At 37.1% G+C, this 17076-nt stretch overlaps 1 protein-coding gene across 1 annotated transcript in view; it reads right to left on the bottom strand.

Moving 5' to 3' along the window:
• The window catches only part of PTPRQ (protein tyrosine phosphatase receptor type Q), a 139421-nt gene that overhangs the window by 36655 nt on the left and 85690 nt on the right, over positions 1-17076 (bottom strand). Inside the window, exons 44-48 of the mRNA XM_069858203.1 lie at positions 10788-10909; positions 4709-4895; positions 2217-2461; positions 1514-1580; positions 770-928 (exon numbers count right to left, since the gene is read on the bottom strand). Coding sequence (XP_069714304.1) covers positions 770-928; positions 1514-1580; positions 2217-2461; positions 4709-4895; positions 10788-10909 — 780 coding nt within the window. The remainder of the gene's footprint in view (positions 1-769; positions 929-1513; positions 1581-2216; positions 2462-4708; positions 4896-10787; positions 10910-17076) is intronic.

Genomic DNA, 17076 nt, shown 5'->3' with positions numbered 1-17076 from the left:
TAGCTATGAGGTAAATGTCTGTAGGATTAGCGCTAAAATGCAAGATTCAGAAAAAGGTGGAGGGCTTAATGACAACTCTTTATTTCTATACTTTGAAAGCAGGAAAAAAAGGGAATTAAATACTTGGAATTTGTCTTTCTTCGGTAAAGTAAGCCTGATCATATGATGTCCTATAATGAAACTCCCACTCACATTGGTAGGCAATTACTCAAAAGAGTATCATGGCACTGTTCGTATGAGTAAATATTCATCAGTCCTTACAAAAGAATACACATTCTAACCCAGTCTACAGCAGGGATTTATGTAAATCCCTCTGCCCCCATTTTGAAATGGAAATATCGACTGCATAAATTCTCTTACAGGCAACACTAATAGCATCTAAAGAAAAACCGTGCCAAAACACCATATATATGTATAAATATATAAATGTGTATATATGTATATATATACACACACACACAAATTTAAGGAAAAGGAAACAAAGGCAATATAATGCTGACTATAGGGCCAGAATAATATCAGTGACTTCAAACACCATTGATGACTCTTTGTTGGCAAGTGTTCCCAAAACCCAGTACCCAGCCCACAGGTATTGTCAAAGATACTTGGCCTTAATACTGTTGCCACAGCTAAAGTGACTGTTAGCTGTTTTCTAACTTAAAATTATTGAGACCCAAGTAAAGAAAGAGAAGAGAAAAGGCAAACAGCATGAAAATAAATAAATTTTAAAAACTGAAAACAATTTTTGAGAGAACTTATAAAATTCTACCTCCAGCTTCCACAACAAGAACTTGTATTTTCTTGATAGGGCCATGATCATCACTGTAATAACATATTGGCATTCTGATCGTAATTGTTGTGTCTGTAACTAGTAACGCTCCATTGGTATCATAAACTGGTGCTGGTTTCTTTTTAGGCCGTGGTGGTTCTATTTTCAAACAAAGATATATCACAGAGTTTTGTTTTAAACTGTTTTCACTACAAGTACTTTGTTCTGACACATAGCTGTGTTACGCAAGACACATTTTCAGCATATTTTTAGGGACAACTTAATATTCTACCTAATGCCTTAAGCCTCTAAAAACTGCCTTGTGATAAAATGCGTCTGCATATCAGTTTTCAATTAAAAAAAGAAAATAATAGAAGTATTAAGTCTTAGATTTTCAATGAATTTCAATCGATTGCTGTATTTCCACAACTGTAATGCTGTATTCCTCTGTGATATTCTTCTAAGATGTTTGCTGATGGTAACTAAAATACTGAAGTCAACATGATTACTTTGCTGAGTCTGCACATTGTTCACAATGTTATTCAGATACGAATAGCAAATGACCAGTGATATGCAGCAAAATTGAGCACTGCAATTCAAGGCTATCAGTTATGTGTTCCTGTTCCTACACTGTGTGGCCTCCAAATAACACACAAAGGCACACAGCGGTGTACTCATAGGTAGAACAGCAATTTCTTCAGCATTTATAAAGATCTCAGCTAAAGTGTACTTTATGAGACATACCTTTGATATCCATGGTTATTTTCAATTCAATTTTTGGCCCTGCACCAGCACCGTTAATCGCATACACCTTAAAAAAAACCAAACCCAAATACTTGTTTTAATGATTATTTGCAATAGCTTCATGTTGGCCAAATCTAGATATATTTGAAGCAACAGTGAGCATTGGAACACTCCTTTTGTCATTCACACATTGCTAGAACTTAGTTCATGTTTCTTTACAATGCTACAGGCATTAACACTTCATTGCTTGTAATGTAGCTCTTACAAAAAGGAGAAAAACAAGCCCACTTATAGTTATGTCTTCTCCTCTCATGTCCTAGTCTCTGATTATTTGAAAGGACTTCATGCACATGCTTTTAGCAAGCTCCCCTTGCAGAACTGGACCTTTCGTCTGAGCCAAATAAGCAATGCAAGTAGTGAAATTAAGAGACAGATTTAGTACCCATAAGGATGTGTCACAGGCTTTGCTAGCACATGAACTGGTGGTCCAGTGTACAAAGCTAACTAATAGTGATTTATCCTGCTCCCACACACTCTACCATCTTCTTACTCTCCTTGTTCTTCAGACTTGGTTCCCTTCACATCCCAGCTAACATTCTTATGAGGAAAATCTCATACTTAGCCGAGGCTTGTGTTTCCTATTCAGACTAATCTCTCACTCTTATTGAAGGAAAAAATCCAAACAAAAAGTATTGGTCCTTACGCTAACATTATACGTATGTCCTCCTTTGAGTCCTTCTATCACGGCAGTGACTGACTGATCTGTTTTACCAATGACACTAAGGTTGTGGATCTGGATGGCATCAGGGTCGTCTTCATTGTACACCATAGCTTGATACACCTGGATATTTCCATTTGGTTCAGATGGTGGCACAAATGTTACTTGGAACTTTGTTACTTCATCTGGTATCTTCTGAAATGTTATATTGTTAGGTGGGTCTTCAGGCACTGAAATAAATATTTCAATGATACACTTAATCAGTTTACTACCATTACAATTAGAGTAAAATCTGAAAAAAAAAAATTATATTTTTGCATATTGGTATTATTTCATCAGTATTTCTGTTTTTATTAAAAACATCTCAAGGGCTTATTGCATAGGTAAATATTTATAAAGTCAACAAAAAGCTAAATATGTAGTGAAATCCTATTCTTAATTATAGAATTTAATGTTACAAATATTAAAAATAATAATTAGCTAACCCTCAGTAGCCTCTACTCAAAAAAGTTTCTTCTGATTTTCTACTCAGGAAGGCTGAGTAGAAAGGAATATCATTATACCTTGAAATACACCCGGGATAAACAAATCCTTACATGGGCTGACAAGCAAGAAGCAAGTGTTAGTCTTTAGTATCCCCTTCTGAAAGCCCTCTGTCAACAGCAAACTCCCTCTCAGCTTATAAACAAGTCATTGTATTCCTAAGTGTCTCTGCTTATCACAGCTCTTTCCTTAGGAAAAAAACTTTCCACCAGTTGATTCCCAGTCACAAACATTCATTTTTCCCAGAGACAGTTTTTTGTCAAACACCTATTCCAGTAGCTTTTTCTCAAGACAGCAAAGCTATAAATCATTTTTCCAATGTCCCTATCTGAAAGAAAAGGCTGTAACATTCTTGCCAGGCAGCTAAAAATTTATTGCTCTACCTGAGAAATATGTACTGTGACCTCTAAACAGTTAAATCAAGCAACTGAAGGTAAACACATTCCCTCAGGCAACTATTTAGATGCAGTTGTCATATCTCCCATTTTTTTTACACCAGACAACAAATGCTTACTTGGGCTTCTCTGGAGTAAGTCTGTGCAAACAGCTCCTAAGTCAGTCATGTGGTAGACTGTAGAAACCAGATGAGACACAATAAGAGGAACCAAATAACTGTTCCTCTTTAAGGTTAATGCACCTCCTAATGTATCACATATTTACACAAGAGAAACAGCTATAAAAAAAGATAGCTCACAGGACAGATCCATCCAATCAAAATTATTTCATTTTACCACAGTAAAAGACCACATCAGCCTTCAGGGATATAAACAGGTCAGGAAAACCTTACGTTTTAAGGTATTAAAGGCATTAGAATGGTAGATATATATACACACATTCGTTTCATTTCATATCGCATCATATCATATCATATCATATCATATCATATCATATCATATCATATCATATCATATCATATCATATCATACATTGTCTTTCACATATCAAAGAAAGAAAAATACAGCTACTGTGTAGTATGTCTAAACTTGAAATTAACCTGAGCATATAGATAAAAATATTGTAGTTTATACAGTTGATAATTTGAATGAAACAAAACTTCAGTATCTTTTCAGAAGATATTTTTTGTTGTTTTGTTTTTTTCTTTGTTTAAATAGCCTTAGTGAACAATTCAAAACCAGCAAAGAGAGTAGACAGTGCATAACCAGGAACTATGTATGTAAAGCTAGGACTGTATCTCCTCAATGTGCATCTGGTTTTATTTTTCTAAGCAAATACTATCTACTTGTCTGTAACATAGGCTCTCTGTGTCATGAGGTCCTTGCACAATCCTTTACTCTCTCTTTTATTTCTCTGAGTAACTTAATAACATCAGCAACTAAGTCACTTTGGTATCTACCTCATTCTCCAGATTGTTTTCAAACTGTGGAACAGCTGACTCAAGCACAGATCTCCATGTGCCTTAGATAGCAATCTCCTTCCACTAAGAATACACAGATTGTATCCTCAATTCAGTACAGGTACAATTTATAAATGGTAGGATTTACTTCCTTTAATTTTTATACTTTTAAATTTTGCATCAAGACCAAGGATGTTTTACAGAGTTTTCAATAGTTTCTTAAGAGAAACAACCATGACTGAAGGGGAGAGTCATGACAAGTATCTTGCACATATATGCTAATATAGATAGGACGTCTCTTCAATGGCTACAGCAGTAATCTAGAGAGCTGTGTTCCACATATCCATATTTTGCATGAAGCAAGTCAAGATCACTGCATTCCTAAAGGTAAATCTTAGTATATATTATTACCAGCCCTCTTTTTTTGTTGGCTTTTTTTGCTTGACTGCCACATTTTTAGACACTAAAGAAAAAATACTGTGAGATCAAATCTGCATTAAAAGTGTGCAATAACTTTCATTTATTTTTCAGATGAAAGAATTGCAAAGTTTGATCCATATAAATAGAGAAAAATACCAACCTGCTTCAAAAGTGGAGACAATTACTGGAGAACTAGCCTTGCCTTCCGTGAGTGCAGCATTAACATCCCCGGTAAAGGCAATGATTACTACAGAATACCTTGTAAATGCTTTTAAATCAGAAATTTCTAAGACTTTACTCTCATCATTTGTCTTCAGAAACTGAGCTTTATAATTGTCATTATCTACCTGTAAAATAACGATAATAATAACAAAAAAAATGTACAAGACCTTAAACAACCATAACCAGGACATAATTATTTGAACACCTTATTTAACTGTTATCTTTCCATTTACAACAAGTCTCTAGCTACCAAGACCAGAATGCTGCTCGGGGGAATACCCTCCCATATCACCCTTGTGTTGTCTCTTTAGCACTTCACATAGTATAGGATTAAGGAAATGGGCTATTTGCTTGGTGCTGTCTTCCACCAAGCAAACATGAACCAATTCATAGGCACAGGGCCAGACAAGCTGCAGTGACCCAAAATGGGGAATTGAACTAGGCAGAGATCCAGAAGATGAGCAGCTATAGAGCAGAAAATTGTTTGGAATACAAAAACAAAAAGAAAATTTGGCAGCAATAAATAATGTTGATATGACTGAGAAAGTATATTAATAGAGCTATATTAATAGAGTAACTACTTATAAGACAGTGGGGAGGGAGTAATTCTCTCACTAGAAAAACTGGAAAGCAGAAATAATTTGGGTTCAATATAGAAAAGAGAGGAGGGTGGATGACACAGTAATAACTTCAAAATTTAAAAATGGATGGTACTAAATTGAAGTCTTTCTAGTGTTCGTGAGATACAAATAGAAATATTATTTACAACAAATAAGATTAGAATTCATAGAATCACTAGGTTGGAAAAGATCATTGAGTCCAACATTACAAAACCTGCAATGATATACTTAAATGTGTAACTAAAATTATGACTATACTTCTAGTTAAAAACTAGAGCAGTCTATCAAGGGTTGTTGAGCAATATTCAGCACTGGACATTTTTAAGAACACGGTCAAGAATAATTTGTGAGGAAGACTCTAGGTACACTTGTTTCCCTGTTAGAGCAGGATATGGACTATATAAGTTCTTGGGATCACTATCATCCCTACATCTCAAATAATCTGTAGTTCTGTTGAAAAATCTACAGTGTTGGCCTTTATATCCAATTAATCAATTCTAATGTTAGCTTAGAAATGGAGAAAAAAGGAAAAATGGGAGCTTTTCTAGTGTTTGATTAAGTATCATTTACAACATTCTTTTTGTGTCTATTCCCAGTACTTCAGTTAATGATGTTTTCATTATTGTTTCTTCAGTGTGTAATTTGAAAAGAGGATTAGGTAGCTGTACAGTAGTTTTCCCACTGGATGAAATCTGTATTAAATGCAGCTGCTAAAACATTAGAATAGTTCAAGCACATGTTTTATTTGACAGATATGCATCTATCCCCACTGAGAATTAACCCGAACTAAACTTTCTGATGAACTAAACAGACATTCATTTCCTGGGATGGCCATGAAGAGCTGAAACACTTTTCCATATCTGGCAATCAAAAATCTGGCATATAAACATTTATACAAGAGCTAAAATACCATCACAGCACTACCTTATTAAATTTATTTCTATTCTTCCTGAAGTTTAATGGTTTAGTCCTATCTTCCTTACTAATTTTCAGTAATCTTTTATTCAGGACTACTTCTAATTATAGTAGGCAGTAAGACAAAGTAAAATATAAATCGGAGGAAAAATATGAGGGAGTCATGTTAGCTTTTCTGATCTATAAAACTGCAAAGAACATCTTAGAAATGTAAACAGAACCCTATTGCATTCACTAATTAATGCTAATTACTAACTTCCAAGAATCACATCATAGAGCAGAAATCTGGAATTGTTCTGTTCTGTAAGCCTATGTTTATAAATCCTTAAAGATACTCAGTTGAGAACTAAAATGAGTAAAGTTATACATACAGGAAGTTTGTGGTATTTGGAGTCTTCGTAAAAATTTTCCCATTGGGACAATAAAACATGTACTCAAAATTTTCACTGGAAAAGATTGTGACAACTTTATTGGTCTTTAAGAAAGAATAGATTTGTCTACAGAGATGATTATCTATACAACTAACCCCTGTAGTTAATGATCACTAGATAGACAACAACTGATTACAAAGAATCCCTAAATATAAAGCAAGATATCTGAAACATATTTGGAAACCCACCCCCCTGCTTTGTAAAAACAAGACCAAAATTCTCCAAACTGAACAACCAAAACAGGTTTTCAAGTTCTTTCCAAATGCTGTCAGGCTCACAGGAAACATTCCATAGTTCATCTTACTTTAGGAATTTTATTGTAACTTACATTGATAAGGTATTTATAACAAGTTCATAGTGAATAATCATTTCACATCTGGTTTATAATTTAGGAACTGTCAGAAATAGGAGAAATTGTTTTAATATAAATTGGTTAAATATTACACACACACAAAAAATCAAGCTTTGAAAATTTAACTTGGATGTTTTAACAAAAGCATGAAAAGGATCTTTTATGTTGATGCACTATAATGCTGCTCAGTCAAAAGTGGCAGGAACTTTTCATGAGGAATATTTCTCTAACTTTAGTAAAAGAGAAGTAAAAATTATTGTGTAGTTTCTAGTGACCTACCCAATGGGCCAAGGAACTGTTCCTTTCCTGTTACCATTCTCCTTGTTATCGTTTACCCTTCACCCTGTCATGCAAGTGCTGTGGTGTGTTCAGAACTGAACAGATTGCACTCTCCATATTGTACATTGAAGTTAGAGGAAGAGAAAATATCAGGACTACACATTACTGTATCTTGTAATTTTACTGAGGAACTTAAAAACATTTGGTGCTTTTTTACAGATCTCTATAGAAATTCTGATTGCACAAAAATCTCAGCATTAATGTTTTAGCATATCTGTAACTCTTAACTAATACACAAACATTGAAAATATACACACAATCGTCTTACTCTCACCTCAGAAAATTGAAAGAATCTTCTATTTTAAGTCTTTAAATAGTCTGAAGTAGCCTTAATTTTTTTTTTCTTCCTTATGGCCTAACTGAACAATATAGGATTTTGAAGCTTCAGACAGCGTTTTCCAGGGTAAAGTCTGGTCAACTCCTTCCCGTTTTCACTGACAGCTCTGTTTGTATAATTTCTGGAATAACAGGGAACTTCTATCTGACTTAAAACTTCATACATGTTCAAACTTATAAAGTTCCATAACTTGCTAAAGGGCAGGAAATGAGGTTTATTAATGGTTGTTTTAAGGAGTATTATAAGGGTAGTAGAGGATGATAAGAGAAAGGCCACTAGAGCTTTTCTATTATGTCAGGGTTGTTTTGCTTATAAAGATCAAGGAGAAAGAAGTGTTATTGCTGTGATACCTAAATACAGTTAATCTGATGGACAGAGCACGAAGCGAAAAGTGGGAAATCTAGTTTGACTTTAAAGTTTGTCCTTTGATGCACTGTGTAACTTTGTATAAGTCACTTCCTTTGCTAGGCTCTCCGCTCTCATTTGTAAAATCATGGCAATGAACTTTCCCTTCATTTGAACTAAAAAAATGTCATTATTATTTTTACTGGTAGACAGCATCATTACTGTTAGAAGGAGGTATGACTCCACAAAGTGCAGCTACTGTTTTCCTGTATATATTTATAGTAAACTTTTTTTCCCCAAGTCCTCTTATTAGCACACATTAAATTTCCAGAGGGCAGACTTTGATCTCTTCAGAAGGCTGGTTGGCAAGGTCTCATGGGAGACAGTACTCAAGGGCAAGGGAGCCCATGAGGGCTGGGAGCTCTTCAAAAAGGAAATCCTAGCAACTCAGGAGAAAGCCATCCCCATGTTCCGGAAAAAAAGCCGGCAGAGGAGAAAACCAGCTTGGTTGAACAGAGAGATCTTGAGTGATATCAAGAAGAAGAGAAATGTTTATGGGCTCTGGAAGAAGGGACAGGCCTCTTGGGTGGACTACAGGAGGGAAGTGAGATTGTGTAGAGAAAAAATCAGAAGGGCTAAGGCCCAACTGGAAACCAGATTGGCAAAGTCTGTGAAAGACAACAAAAAATCTTTCTATAAATATATAAATAATAAAAGGAGGACTGGGGAGACCATGCAGTCCCTATTGGACGCAGAAGGAACAACAGTGACAGGGGTTGAGGAAAAGGCTGAGCTACTTAATGCCTTCTTTGCCTCAGTCTTTAATTGTAAAGAAAGTCGTTCCATCTGTGTACAAACCCAGGAGCTAGAGGAGCAAAATGAGGCTCCCATGATCCAAGAGGAGGTGGTCAGATCCTTGCTAGCCCTACTAGACACCCACAAGTCTATGGGGCCGGATGGGATTCATCCAAGGGTACTGAAGGAGCTGGCGGATGTGCTGGCCAAACCCCTTTCCATCATCTTCCAACAGTCCTGGTAGACTGGGGAAGTTCCACTGGACTGGAGGCTGGCTGATGTTGTGCCCATCTACAAGAAGGGTCGCAGGGAGGACCCAGGGAACTACAGGCCTGTCAGTCTGACCTCAGTGCCAGGGAAAGTCATGGAGCAGGTGATCTTGAGTGCTATCATGAAGCACATGCAAGAGAACCGGGTGATCAGGCCCAGTCAACATGGGTTCACAAAAGGCAGGTCTTGCCAAAGTAACCTGATCGCCTTCTATGACAAAGTGACTTGGCTGCTGGATGAGGGAAAGGCTGTGGATGTGGTCTTCCTGGACTTTAGTAAAGCCTTTGACACAGTTTCTCACAGCATTCTGCTTGAGAAACTGTCAGCCTCTGGCCTGGACAGGCACACACTCTCCTGGGTGGAAAACTGGTTGGATGGCCGGGCCCAGAGAGTGGTGGTAAATGGTGTGAAATCCAGCTGGAGGCCAGTTTCAAGTGGAGTTCCCCAGGGCTCAGTGCTGGGTCCCGCCCTGTTCAATGTCTTTATCAATGACCTGGATGAAGGCATTGAATGCACCCTTAGCAAGTTTGCAGGCGACACTAAGCTGGGTGGAAGTGTCGATCTGCTGGAGGGTAGGGAGGCTCTGCAAAGGGATCTGAACAGGCTGGACTGCTGGGCAGAGTCCAATGGCATGATGTTTAACAAGGCCAAGTGCCGGGTCCTGCACTTGGGGCACAACAACCCTATGCAGTGCTACAGACTAGGAGAAGTCTGTCTAGAAAGCTGCCTGGAGGAGAGGGACCTGGGAGTGTTGGTTGACAGTGACTGAATATGAGCCAGCAGTGTGCCCAGGTGGCCAAGAAGGCCAATGGCATCTTGGCTTGTATCAGAAACGGTGTGACCACCAGGTCCAGGGAGGTTATTCTCCCTCTGTACTTGGCACTGGTGAGACCACTCCTCGAATCCTGTGTTCAGTTCTGGGCCCCTCACCTCAACAAGGATGTTGAGGCTCTGGAACGAGACCAGAGAAGAGCAACAAAGCTGGTGAGGGGGCTGGAGAACAGGCTTACGAGGAGCGGCTGAACGAGCTGGGGTTGTTTATCCTGGAGAAGAGGAGGCTGAAGGGAGACCTCGTTGCTCTCTATAACTACCTGAAAGGAGGTTGTAGAGAGGAGGGTGCTGGCCTCTTCTCCCAAGTGACGGGGGACAGGACAAGAGGGAATGGCCTCAAGCTCCGCCAGGGGAGATTTAGGCTGGACATTAGGAAAAAATTCTTCAAAGAAAGGGTCATTGGGCACTGGAACAGGCTGTCCAGGGAGGTGGTTGATTCACCTTCCCTGGAGGTGTTTAAGGCACAGGTGGACGAGGTGCTAAGGGGCATGGTTTAATGTTTGATAGGAATGGTTGGACTCGATGATCCGGTGGGTCTTTTCCAACCTGGTGATTCTATGATTCTATGATTTTTTAATACCAAGTCATTAATTTATCTCCCATTAAGAAATTTATAAACATGCAATTAATTCTTATGTGGAGTTTATGTGGAAATACACAGAGTCATACTGTTTTTCAACCCAATTTATGCCTGTCCTGTGATTTCTATAAAAACATCTGCTGTGCTATTTATATTACCAAACTTCTGTATTACTACCAACTCTAAACCAGCGTTGCCTTACCGAGGTAATGTCTATGAGGTAGCATGTTGGTCCAGTAATGATGGCAGGTTCACTCCAGCTGATATTAATACTGTGAGGAGATGTAGCTAAGACAGTCACATTTTCTGGAGGACCATCTGGAGCTATAGGAAAAAAGGATGGATGTGAATCATGGCCAGAGAAGTTCATAACAAATAACTCCATAATTTCAGAAGCCAGTAGAGATTAATTTTCAATTTGGAAAAAAAAAAAACAAAACCAAAACCAACAACTTTTTCACTAGTCTAAACCATTGCACACTGCTTAAATAATTACATCATTTTTTTCTTTCTTGTATATAATTCATACAGTGGTATTTAGAAATACATTTTTCATTGCAATTACTTCAACTTTGCTAAAGTATGAACCGCTTACAAGTTCATCTTAAACTGAAACTATAGGACTTTTTAATTACAAGTCATTTGTAAGTGATTTACATGACAAGCAAAATAAATATACTACTATTTAGAAAATAAACAAGTATAATATGGTCATAATATATTCATTTATGTCAAATGAAGGATTCAAAGAAAAAGAAGTACTGAAAACACCAGATCTTCTGCATCCTGGAAAAATATTGCAGCAATGTTAGAAAGTACTAGTACAAAGACTTTTACACAGAAATAAAAAGTATTTTCTAAGATTTATTTCAATCTATTCTTAACATGTTGAGAAACTTTGGAAAACATACACAAAAAAGTGATAGGAATTGCAAATGGGCAAGAGTGTTCACATTAAGAAATGAGATTTTCCTGAAATTTCCTTTTGTCAAGGTAACATGTGAATTAATGTAGTTGCGTCTTACTCATGAATAATAATTCATTAAATCATAATAGCAAGATAGCATTTCCAGTAAGTGGAATACTTTTTTTATAACAACTATGGTAAATTTCAGGAAAATAAAATGTGGAATAGAAGTGACAATAGATTTGTAGACAATGCCAGAACTTGGCTCTATACTACCTTTTATTTTTGTCTACTACAAAGTAAGACAAATGTGATACATATCAGTAAACAGCTTGTCACACAAGCAACAACAGATTTGTACATATTACCAGAAGCTGGCTTCATCCTGCCTTTTTTTGTTAAATCTACCACAAAAAGATAGTACTATGAATAACACGTATCAGTGAACAGTCTAAGAACTGCTAAAAGGGATCATACCTATCCTAATCAGAAGACTCAGTCTCTTTTCTGAAACATGATTAATGCATGACTATGTGTTTTTTTCACCATTAATCATTAGGTAAGAGGGTTTAGTGAGGAAAATTGGAGTGCATACAGTGGTCCTTAGTTTTTCAGGCAGAAAATAGGTTAGGAAAAGGGAAAATCACACAGAAGGAGGTATTCAGCTATTGAAATTACCTGCGAATGATTAATGAGGAGAAATCATAAAACTTAGGACTGTGAAGGTGAAAATTTTGCACCATGGTTGCAGAATGGAACAGGAAGATTTGGGAGTTGATAACATACTATAAAGAGTTTAGAGTGTTGGATATAGGACGTAGATTGCTGTGCTGGTCTTAGCAGGAATATACCAGACTTTGTAGGAAGGATCAAATTCAGTCATTGGAAACAATCCCCAAAATACTGAATAACATGGAACAACTGAATGAAGCATGTAACTGAAGGAACTATGAAAGTACACGAGGGGTGGTGACGGAGGGGACTGTTCAGAAAAGGCTGTCAGCTGAGTGGGGTGCTAGAACAGATACAACAAAATATAAGGCAAACATGTTCCCTAAAAACTAGAATGATTGCAAAGAATACTTTTTTTGCAGGTAATTTGTGTCAGACTTGTTGTTCAAACAGTGTCTTTTAGTGTGAATAATGCTTTCAGTAACTAATGTAGTGTTATTACCTTTATTGCCAGCAGAAATTTCTGAAAAACAGATAAAATGAGCCTTATCTTCCAAATAAAAAACTTTCCAAAGACAATTTTCCATTAATTTTTATAGCATTAATGGAGCATTTAGTCTCTCAACATTTTTTTTCAGAAGACAATTTAGGTTTATGCATTAGACAATTTTGGAGTAAAATGATTTTAAAGCATAATCTAAAATACAAATTATCCAACCTGAAGTTATTTATATGGATAATTTCCATATGCAGCTTACATTTAAAACATATTTAGATCCTTGAAACAAAATTGTAATTGAATATACAGTATTACATACGCAACATAAGAAGATACTCACGGAAAATACACTTAAGGTGGTTTATTTTCATCAGGGAAAGTGCAAGATCAGATATTAACTAAGTGACACTGACATTTAGGAATATTTTCTGAAATAACCTGTATAATTAGAAGGAAAACTCAAAAATGAAATATGTCTAACATGTCTCATGTTTTACAAAAGCCATCTTTTTAAAAAACATTTTTTCTTCAGTAGGTAACTGCCATGTTTTGATTTAGGTTTGTTTGTGAAATGAATCTAGTCAATATGAGGCCATGATATCACTATACCCTTTCTCTTATAAATCACAGCAATTTACTCAGCAGAAATGACCTAGTCTTATTCTCTCATTCCCCCATAATCCAATCACTTCCTCTCATAAGCACTTTTCTCCTGGTTTTCACAATAATGCATTTTCTGTAACTAATAACCATCATTTCCTGATTATCATGCTTCTATCCTTGCACAGGAATGTGGGTCTTATGGAGGTCAGGGTCATCTTTCCCATCCATCTGTGTCCTGATGCTAAGGCAGCAGTTAAGTGTGTTAGCTTGAAGATAAGTCTGGATAGCCCATCATTTAGCACAATCCTCAAAAATAAGACTGCATACTCCAGTCGTCTAACAGAAATCTATGCTTGCCAGTTTGGTTAAGACCAGCTCTTTTTAATTTTTTCTCAATAAAAAAAAATGAGTGTGGGGTTCCCTTATTTCATATTATAATCATCTAGGTTAGTTTTACCTATATTTAAACACATATCGTATATTTACTTTCCAACAGTGGGTTCTCAGAGAATAAAAGGAACACAGAGAAACAAGCCCTCTCAGGCAAAATCTGCCAGAAGAAAGGGCATACAACAACAGATGTAATATTATTGCTTTTCACCATACAGAAACATGTCTTTGTGTACACCAGGCAACTGGGTAGCAGCAGGGATTGGGAAAGAAGGTGCTGAAAAGTGAGGCATAACTCTGCCCCAGCATCTATGTCCTAGCTTTCATGGGACATTCAAACATATGGGATTTTCCTTTGTATCTTAGTATATCCTGGCATTAGGAGACCTGGCAGTTTACCAAAAAGCATTGCATTGTGTGACTGTACGAGATCCAAAATGATCTCACTGCCATTCATTTTCCGCCTACCACTGATCTTCCAAAGTGATTTTTCTCTTAGAAAGCACGAGTTTGGCCAACCTTATTCTCCTTATAAACATAAATATGAAACCTGGGCTAAGTCTAGGTGCAAGGGAACAAAGTTTTCCCAGCTATGGAAAATTTTTCTTGCCCTTTTCCCCTTCTGTGACCCAACACTGTGATCTTCTGTACTGGTAACTATATAAATCTAGGTTATGTTGAAAATATTTCATCTTGCAGAATAGATTTGGCTCTTGGTTAATCCATCAGCTAAGCAATAACAGTGCCGTCAAACTACTTTATGAGACAGTAGGACAATTCCTGTGAGAATAATCTGCAAGACTGAAGGCTGAATAGTTTTATCTGTGTCATGTGAGAACTGGACTGTACTGAACAACCTATAACATTTTCCATTAGGTACAGAACACAGCCATTATGTTTTTGCTTGAAACCTGAAAATTAGTTAAATAATCTTAAAAAGAATTCCTATAACCGTAAATTTACCTTCATAATGAACAACTGAATAGCTAAGATTCTCACCTTAGTCACTGGATATTCAGAATTATTAGTTAATTCTGCTTTAGCACAACAGCCAAATCCTCAGCACTTGTAAAGACTATTTAGTGTTCCTGTTATGTAATTTAAGCTGTTATTGAAGATTTACCTTATTAAATTCTGGGAAATGAGTCTAACAGTTTTCAGCTTAGAAGCTGTAACTTCTTGAATATGAGTATAAAAACTATTATATTTCATTTCTGCTTGAGAGAAACACAAATTTCCGTGAACCCAATTATTTCTGGAGAAAAATAATTTAACTATTATTTCACAACCAAGGTAATTTTCTCTTTGGCAGAAGTAATGTCTTAAAGAGGCATTTCTTGAAGATCAAAAACAGTGGCCAACTTCTGCCCTCAAATCTGCAAACGCAATTCTCATTGATTTTATGGGCTAAGTACTCAGGGTATTTTAAATAGCAGCTAAGCACCCTTAACAGACCGTGTATATTGGCTGTGTACCAGTGGGCTAATCCAGAGGATGCTTGGCCCTGTCCATGAGGGAATGGAAAGGGGGATCGACACCTGTTCTCTGGATATACTCTACAAGGCTACCCAGAGTGCTGCATCTGTTTTGTGCATCCTCAATATCTCTTCCCTGCTACAGGCAGCACACTTCACTAAAGAAAGAGAGGAACTAAGGATTTTTAGTCTCCTTAACAATATTTCTAAAGACTAATTTTTGGAAAGTATAAGGTCAGGTAGCCAGAGACCTATCCTTGCCAAAGATCAGCCATCGCCCAAGGAGGCTCCCAGTTGTGCAGAAGCATGCTGGAGCAGCTAGCTGACTACCCAGCTGTGACATGTCGCATTCCTCTTTTTTTCTTCCTCAGCTGATTGCCTTTACCCCAGAAAAAAGACCAGCACCCACTCATGGTATCTGGAATAGCACCCATGCTTCCTTGACTCCACAGTGGTGTGTTTCATAGGAAGCTCAGCCTTGATGTGTCACTGATCTAACTCACACGAAATCTGTGCTGCCCATTTCCCTCACCACAAAGCACAGGCCAGCAGCCCCAGACACTTGAGCTGAAAGAACTGGTGTAACTTTGTTAACTTCCATCCACTTGTTAAACTAACTAATAGAGCACACAGAGGACTTACTGCTGAGAACGATACTATATAGATGTGATAAGGACTGGGGTACTCTAATAAGACATATAATTTTTACTATGATCTCCTCAGTGAGACCGATGAGAAACTAGTTCTCTCTTACAAAAAATTACCACTATCCAGAGAGAAAATCATAAACAGAATCCTGACTATATGTGATTACATGTGTTTTTATTATCTGCCTCTGTGTCTAGTTTAAATCCCTAACTTTGCTAAACTCAGAAACAATTTTTTGAAGATAAGGATTTGCATATGTCAGCAGCTGAGATCTGTCTATCTAATAGCAAGAAATCTCCCCAGAGCAGTCGGCTCAAGAGTTGTACAACTTCTGTTAGCTATTTTATGCTCCATCTGGAGTTATGTATTTTTGATGTTGGTTTTGATGTTGGTTTTTTTTCCCCTTTCATTTAAAATAGTGCATTAATTTACAGGCAGATATCTCTGTAAGAACCACTGGACAAAGAAAGTAAGTGCACATTAGAATGACTCTGGAGCTAATTCTAATACTTCCCAGTCCAAAGGACTGCTTCTGTGCTTTATATGAAAAATGGCCTGTTGTGAACTTCACTGTCACTGTGTTTACATCTCTTTGCCCTTTGAGACTTAGAATTTCTCAATTACAATTTCTCATCTGCAAATGAAGGTGATAGTACTTCCTTACCTAGTAGAAAAAATTGTGAGGTACTTAAGGATAGATGGATCTATTATTGCACTGAGAGTGCACAGATACTATGAGAAGCATTATATAAAAGCCTCCTGAATTCACATCATACGATCGTAAAAACATGAGTGGAACAAAATGAATATGTAGACCATTGAATAGTCCTTGGTGTGCAGCTGTTTAAGTCCTTAGTATCTCTGTTTAGACCACTCTGGAAGGGGAAAGGTGTGAAGGAGCTGTGATTTAGCAGGCCACTCATGGTGGTTCTCAGTTGCTCAACACAGCTCAGAGGGTATATCTCAGATATGCTCTTGCTTAGGCTTGCTGCAGACTGCGAGTGAAAGTTGTATCTCCCCGTGACAACTCCCTAAATAATTTATGTTTCACATCCCTGACTCTCAAATATCTAGTGATGACTTATCTGTGACAACTAACTTTTCTTGTACTTGGAAACTAAAATCCTCAGCTGAAGCATGACAGTTCTAATACGTGTCATAACAGTCCTGCAGGTGTTACCTGCCTACTCTGATTTGTAATCTCTTTAGATGAATATGGTATTGGAAAGAAATGTTAATTTCTCTGAAATTATTGCTTAAAATCTACTGCCAGGTATACAGCATAATTTCAAGAAAA

Source organism: Phaenicophaeus curvirostris, chromosome 1 (genome assembly GCF_032191515.1).
Source record: "Phaenicophaeus curvirostris isolate KB17595 chromosome 1, BPBGC_Pcur_1.0, whole genome shotgun sequence".
Taxonomy (NCBI): Eukaryota; Metazoa; Chordata; class Aves; order Cuculiformes; family Cuculidae; genus Phaenicophaeus; species Phaenicophaeus curvirostris.
Note: the sequence above shows the minus strand (reverse complement) of the source record. Positions and strands in the feature narration are given on the sequence as shown.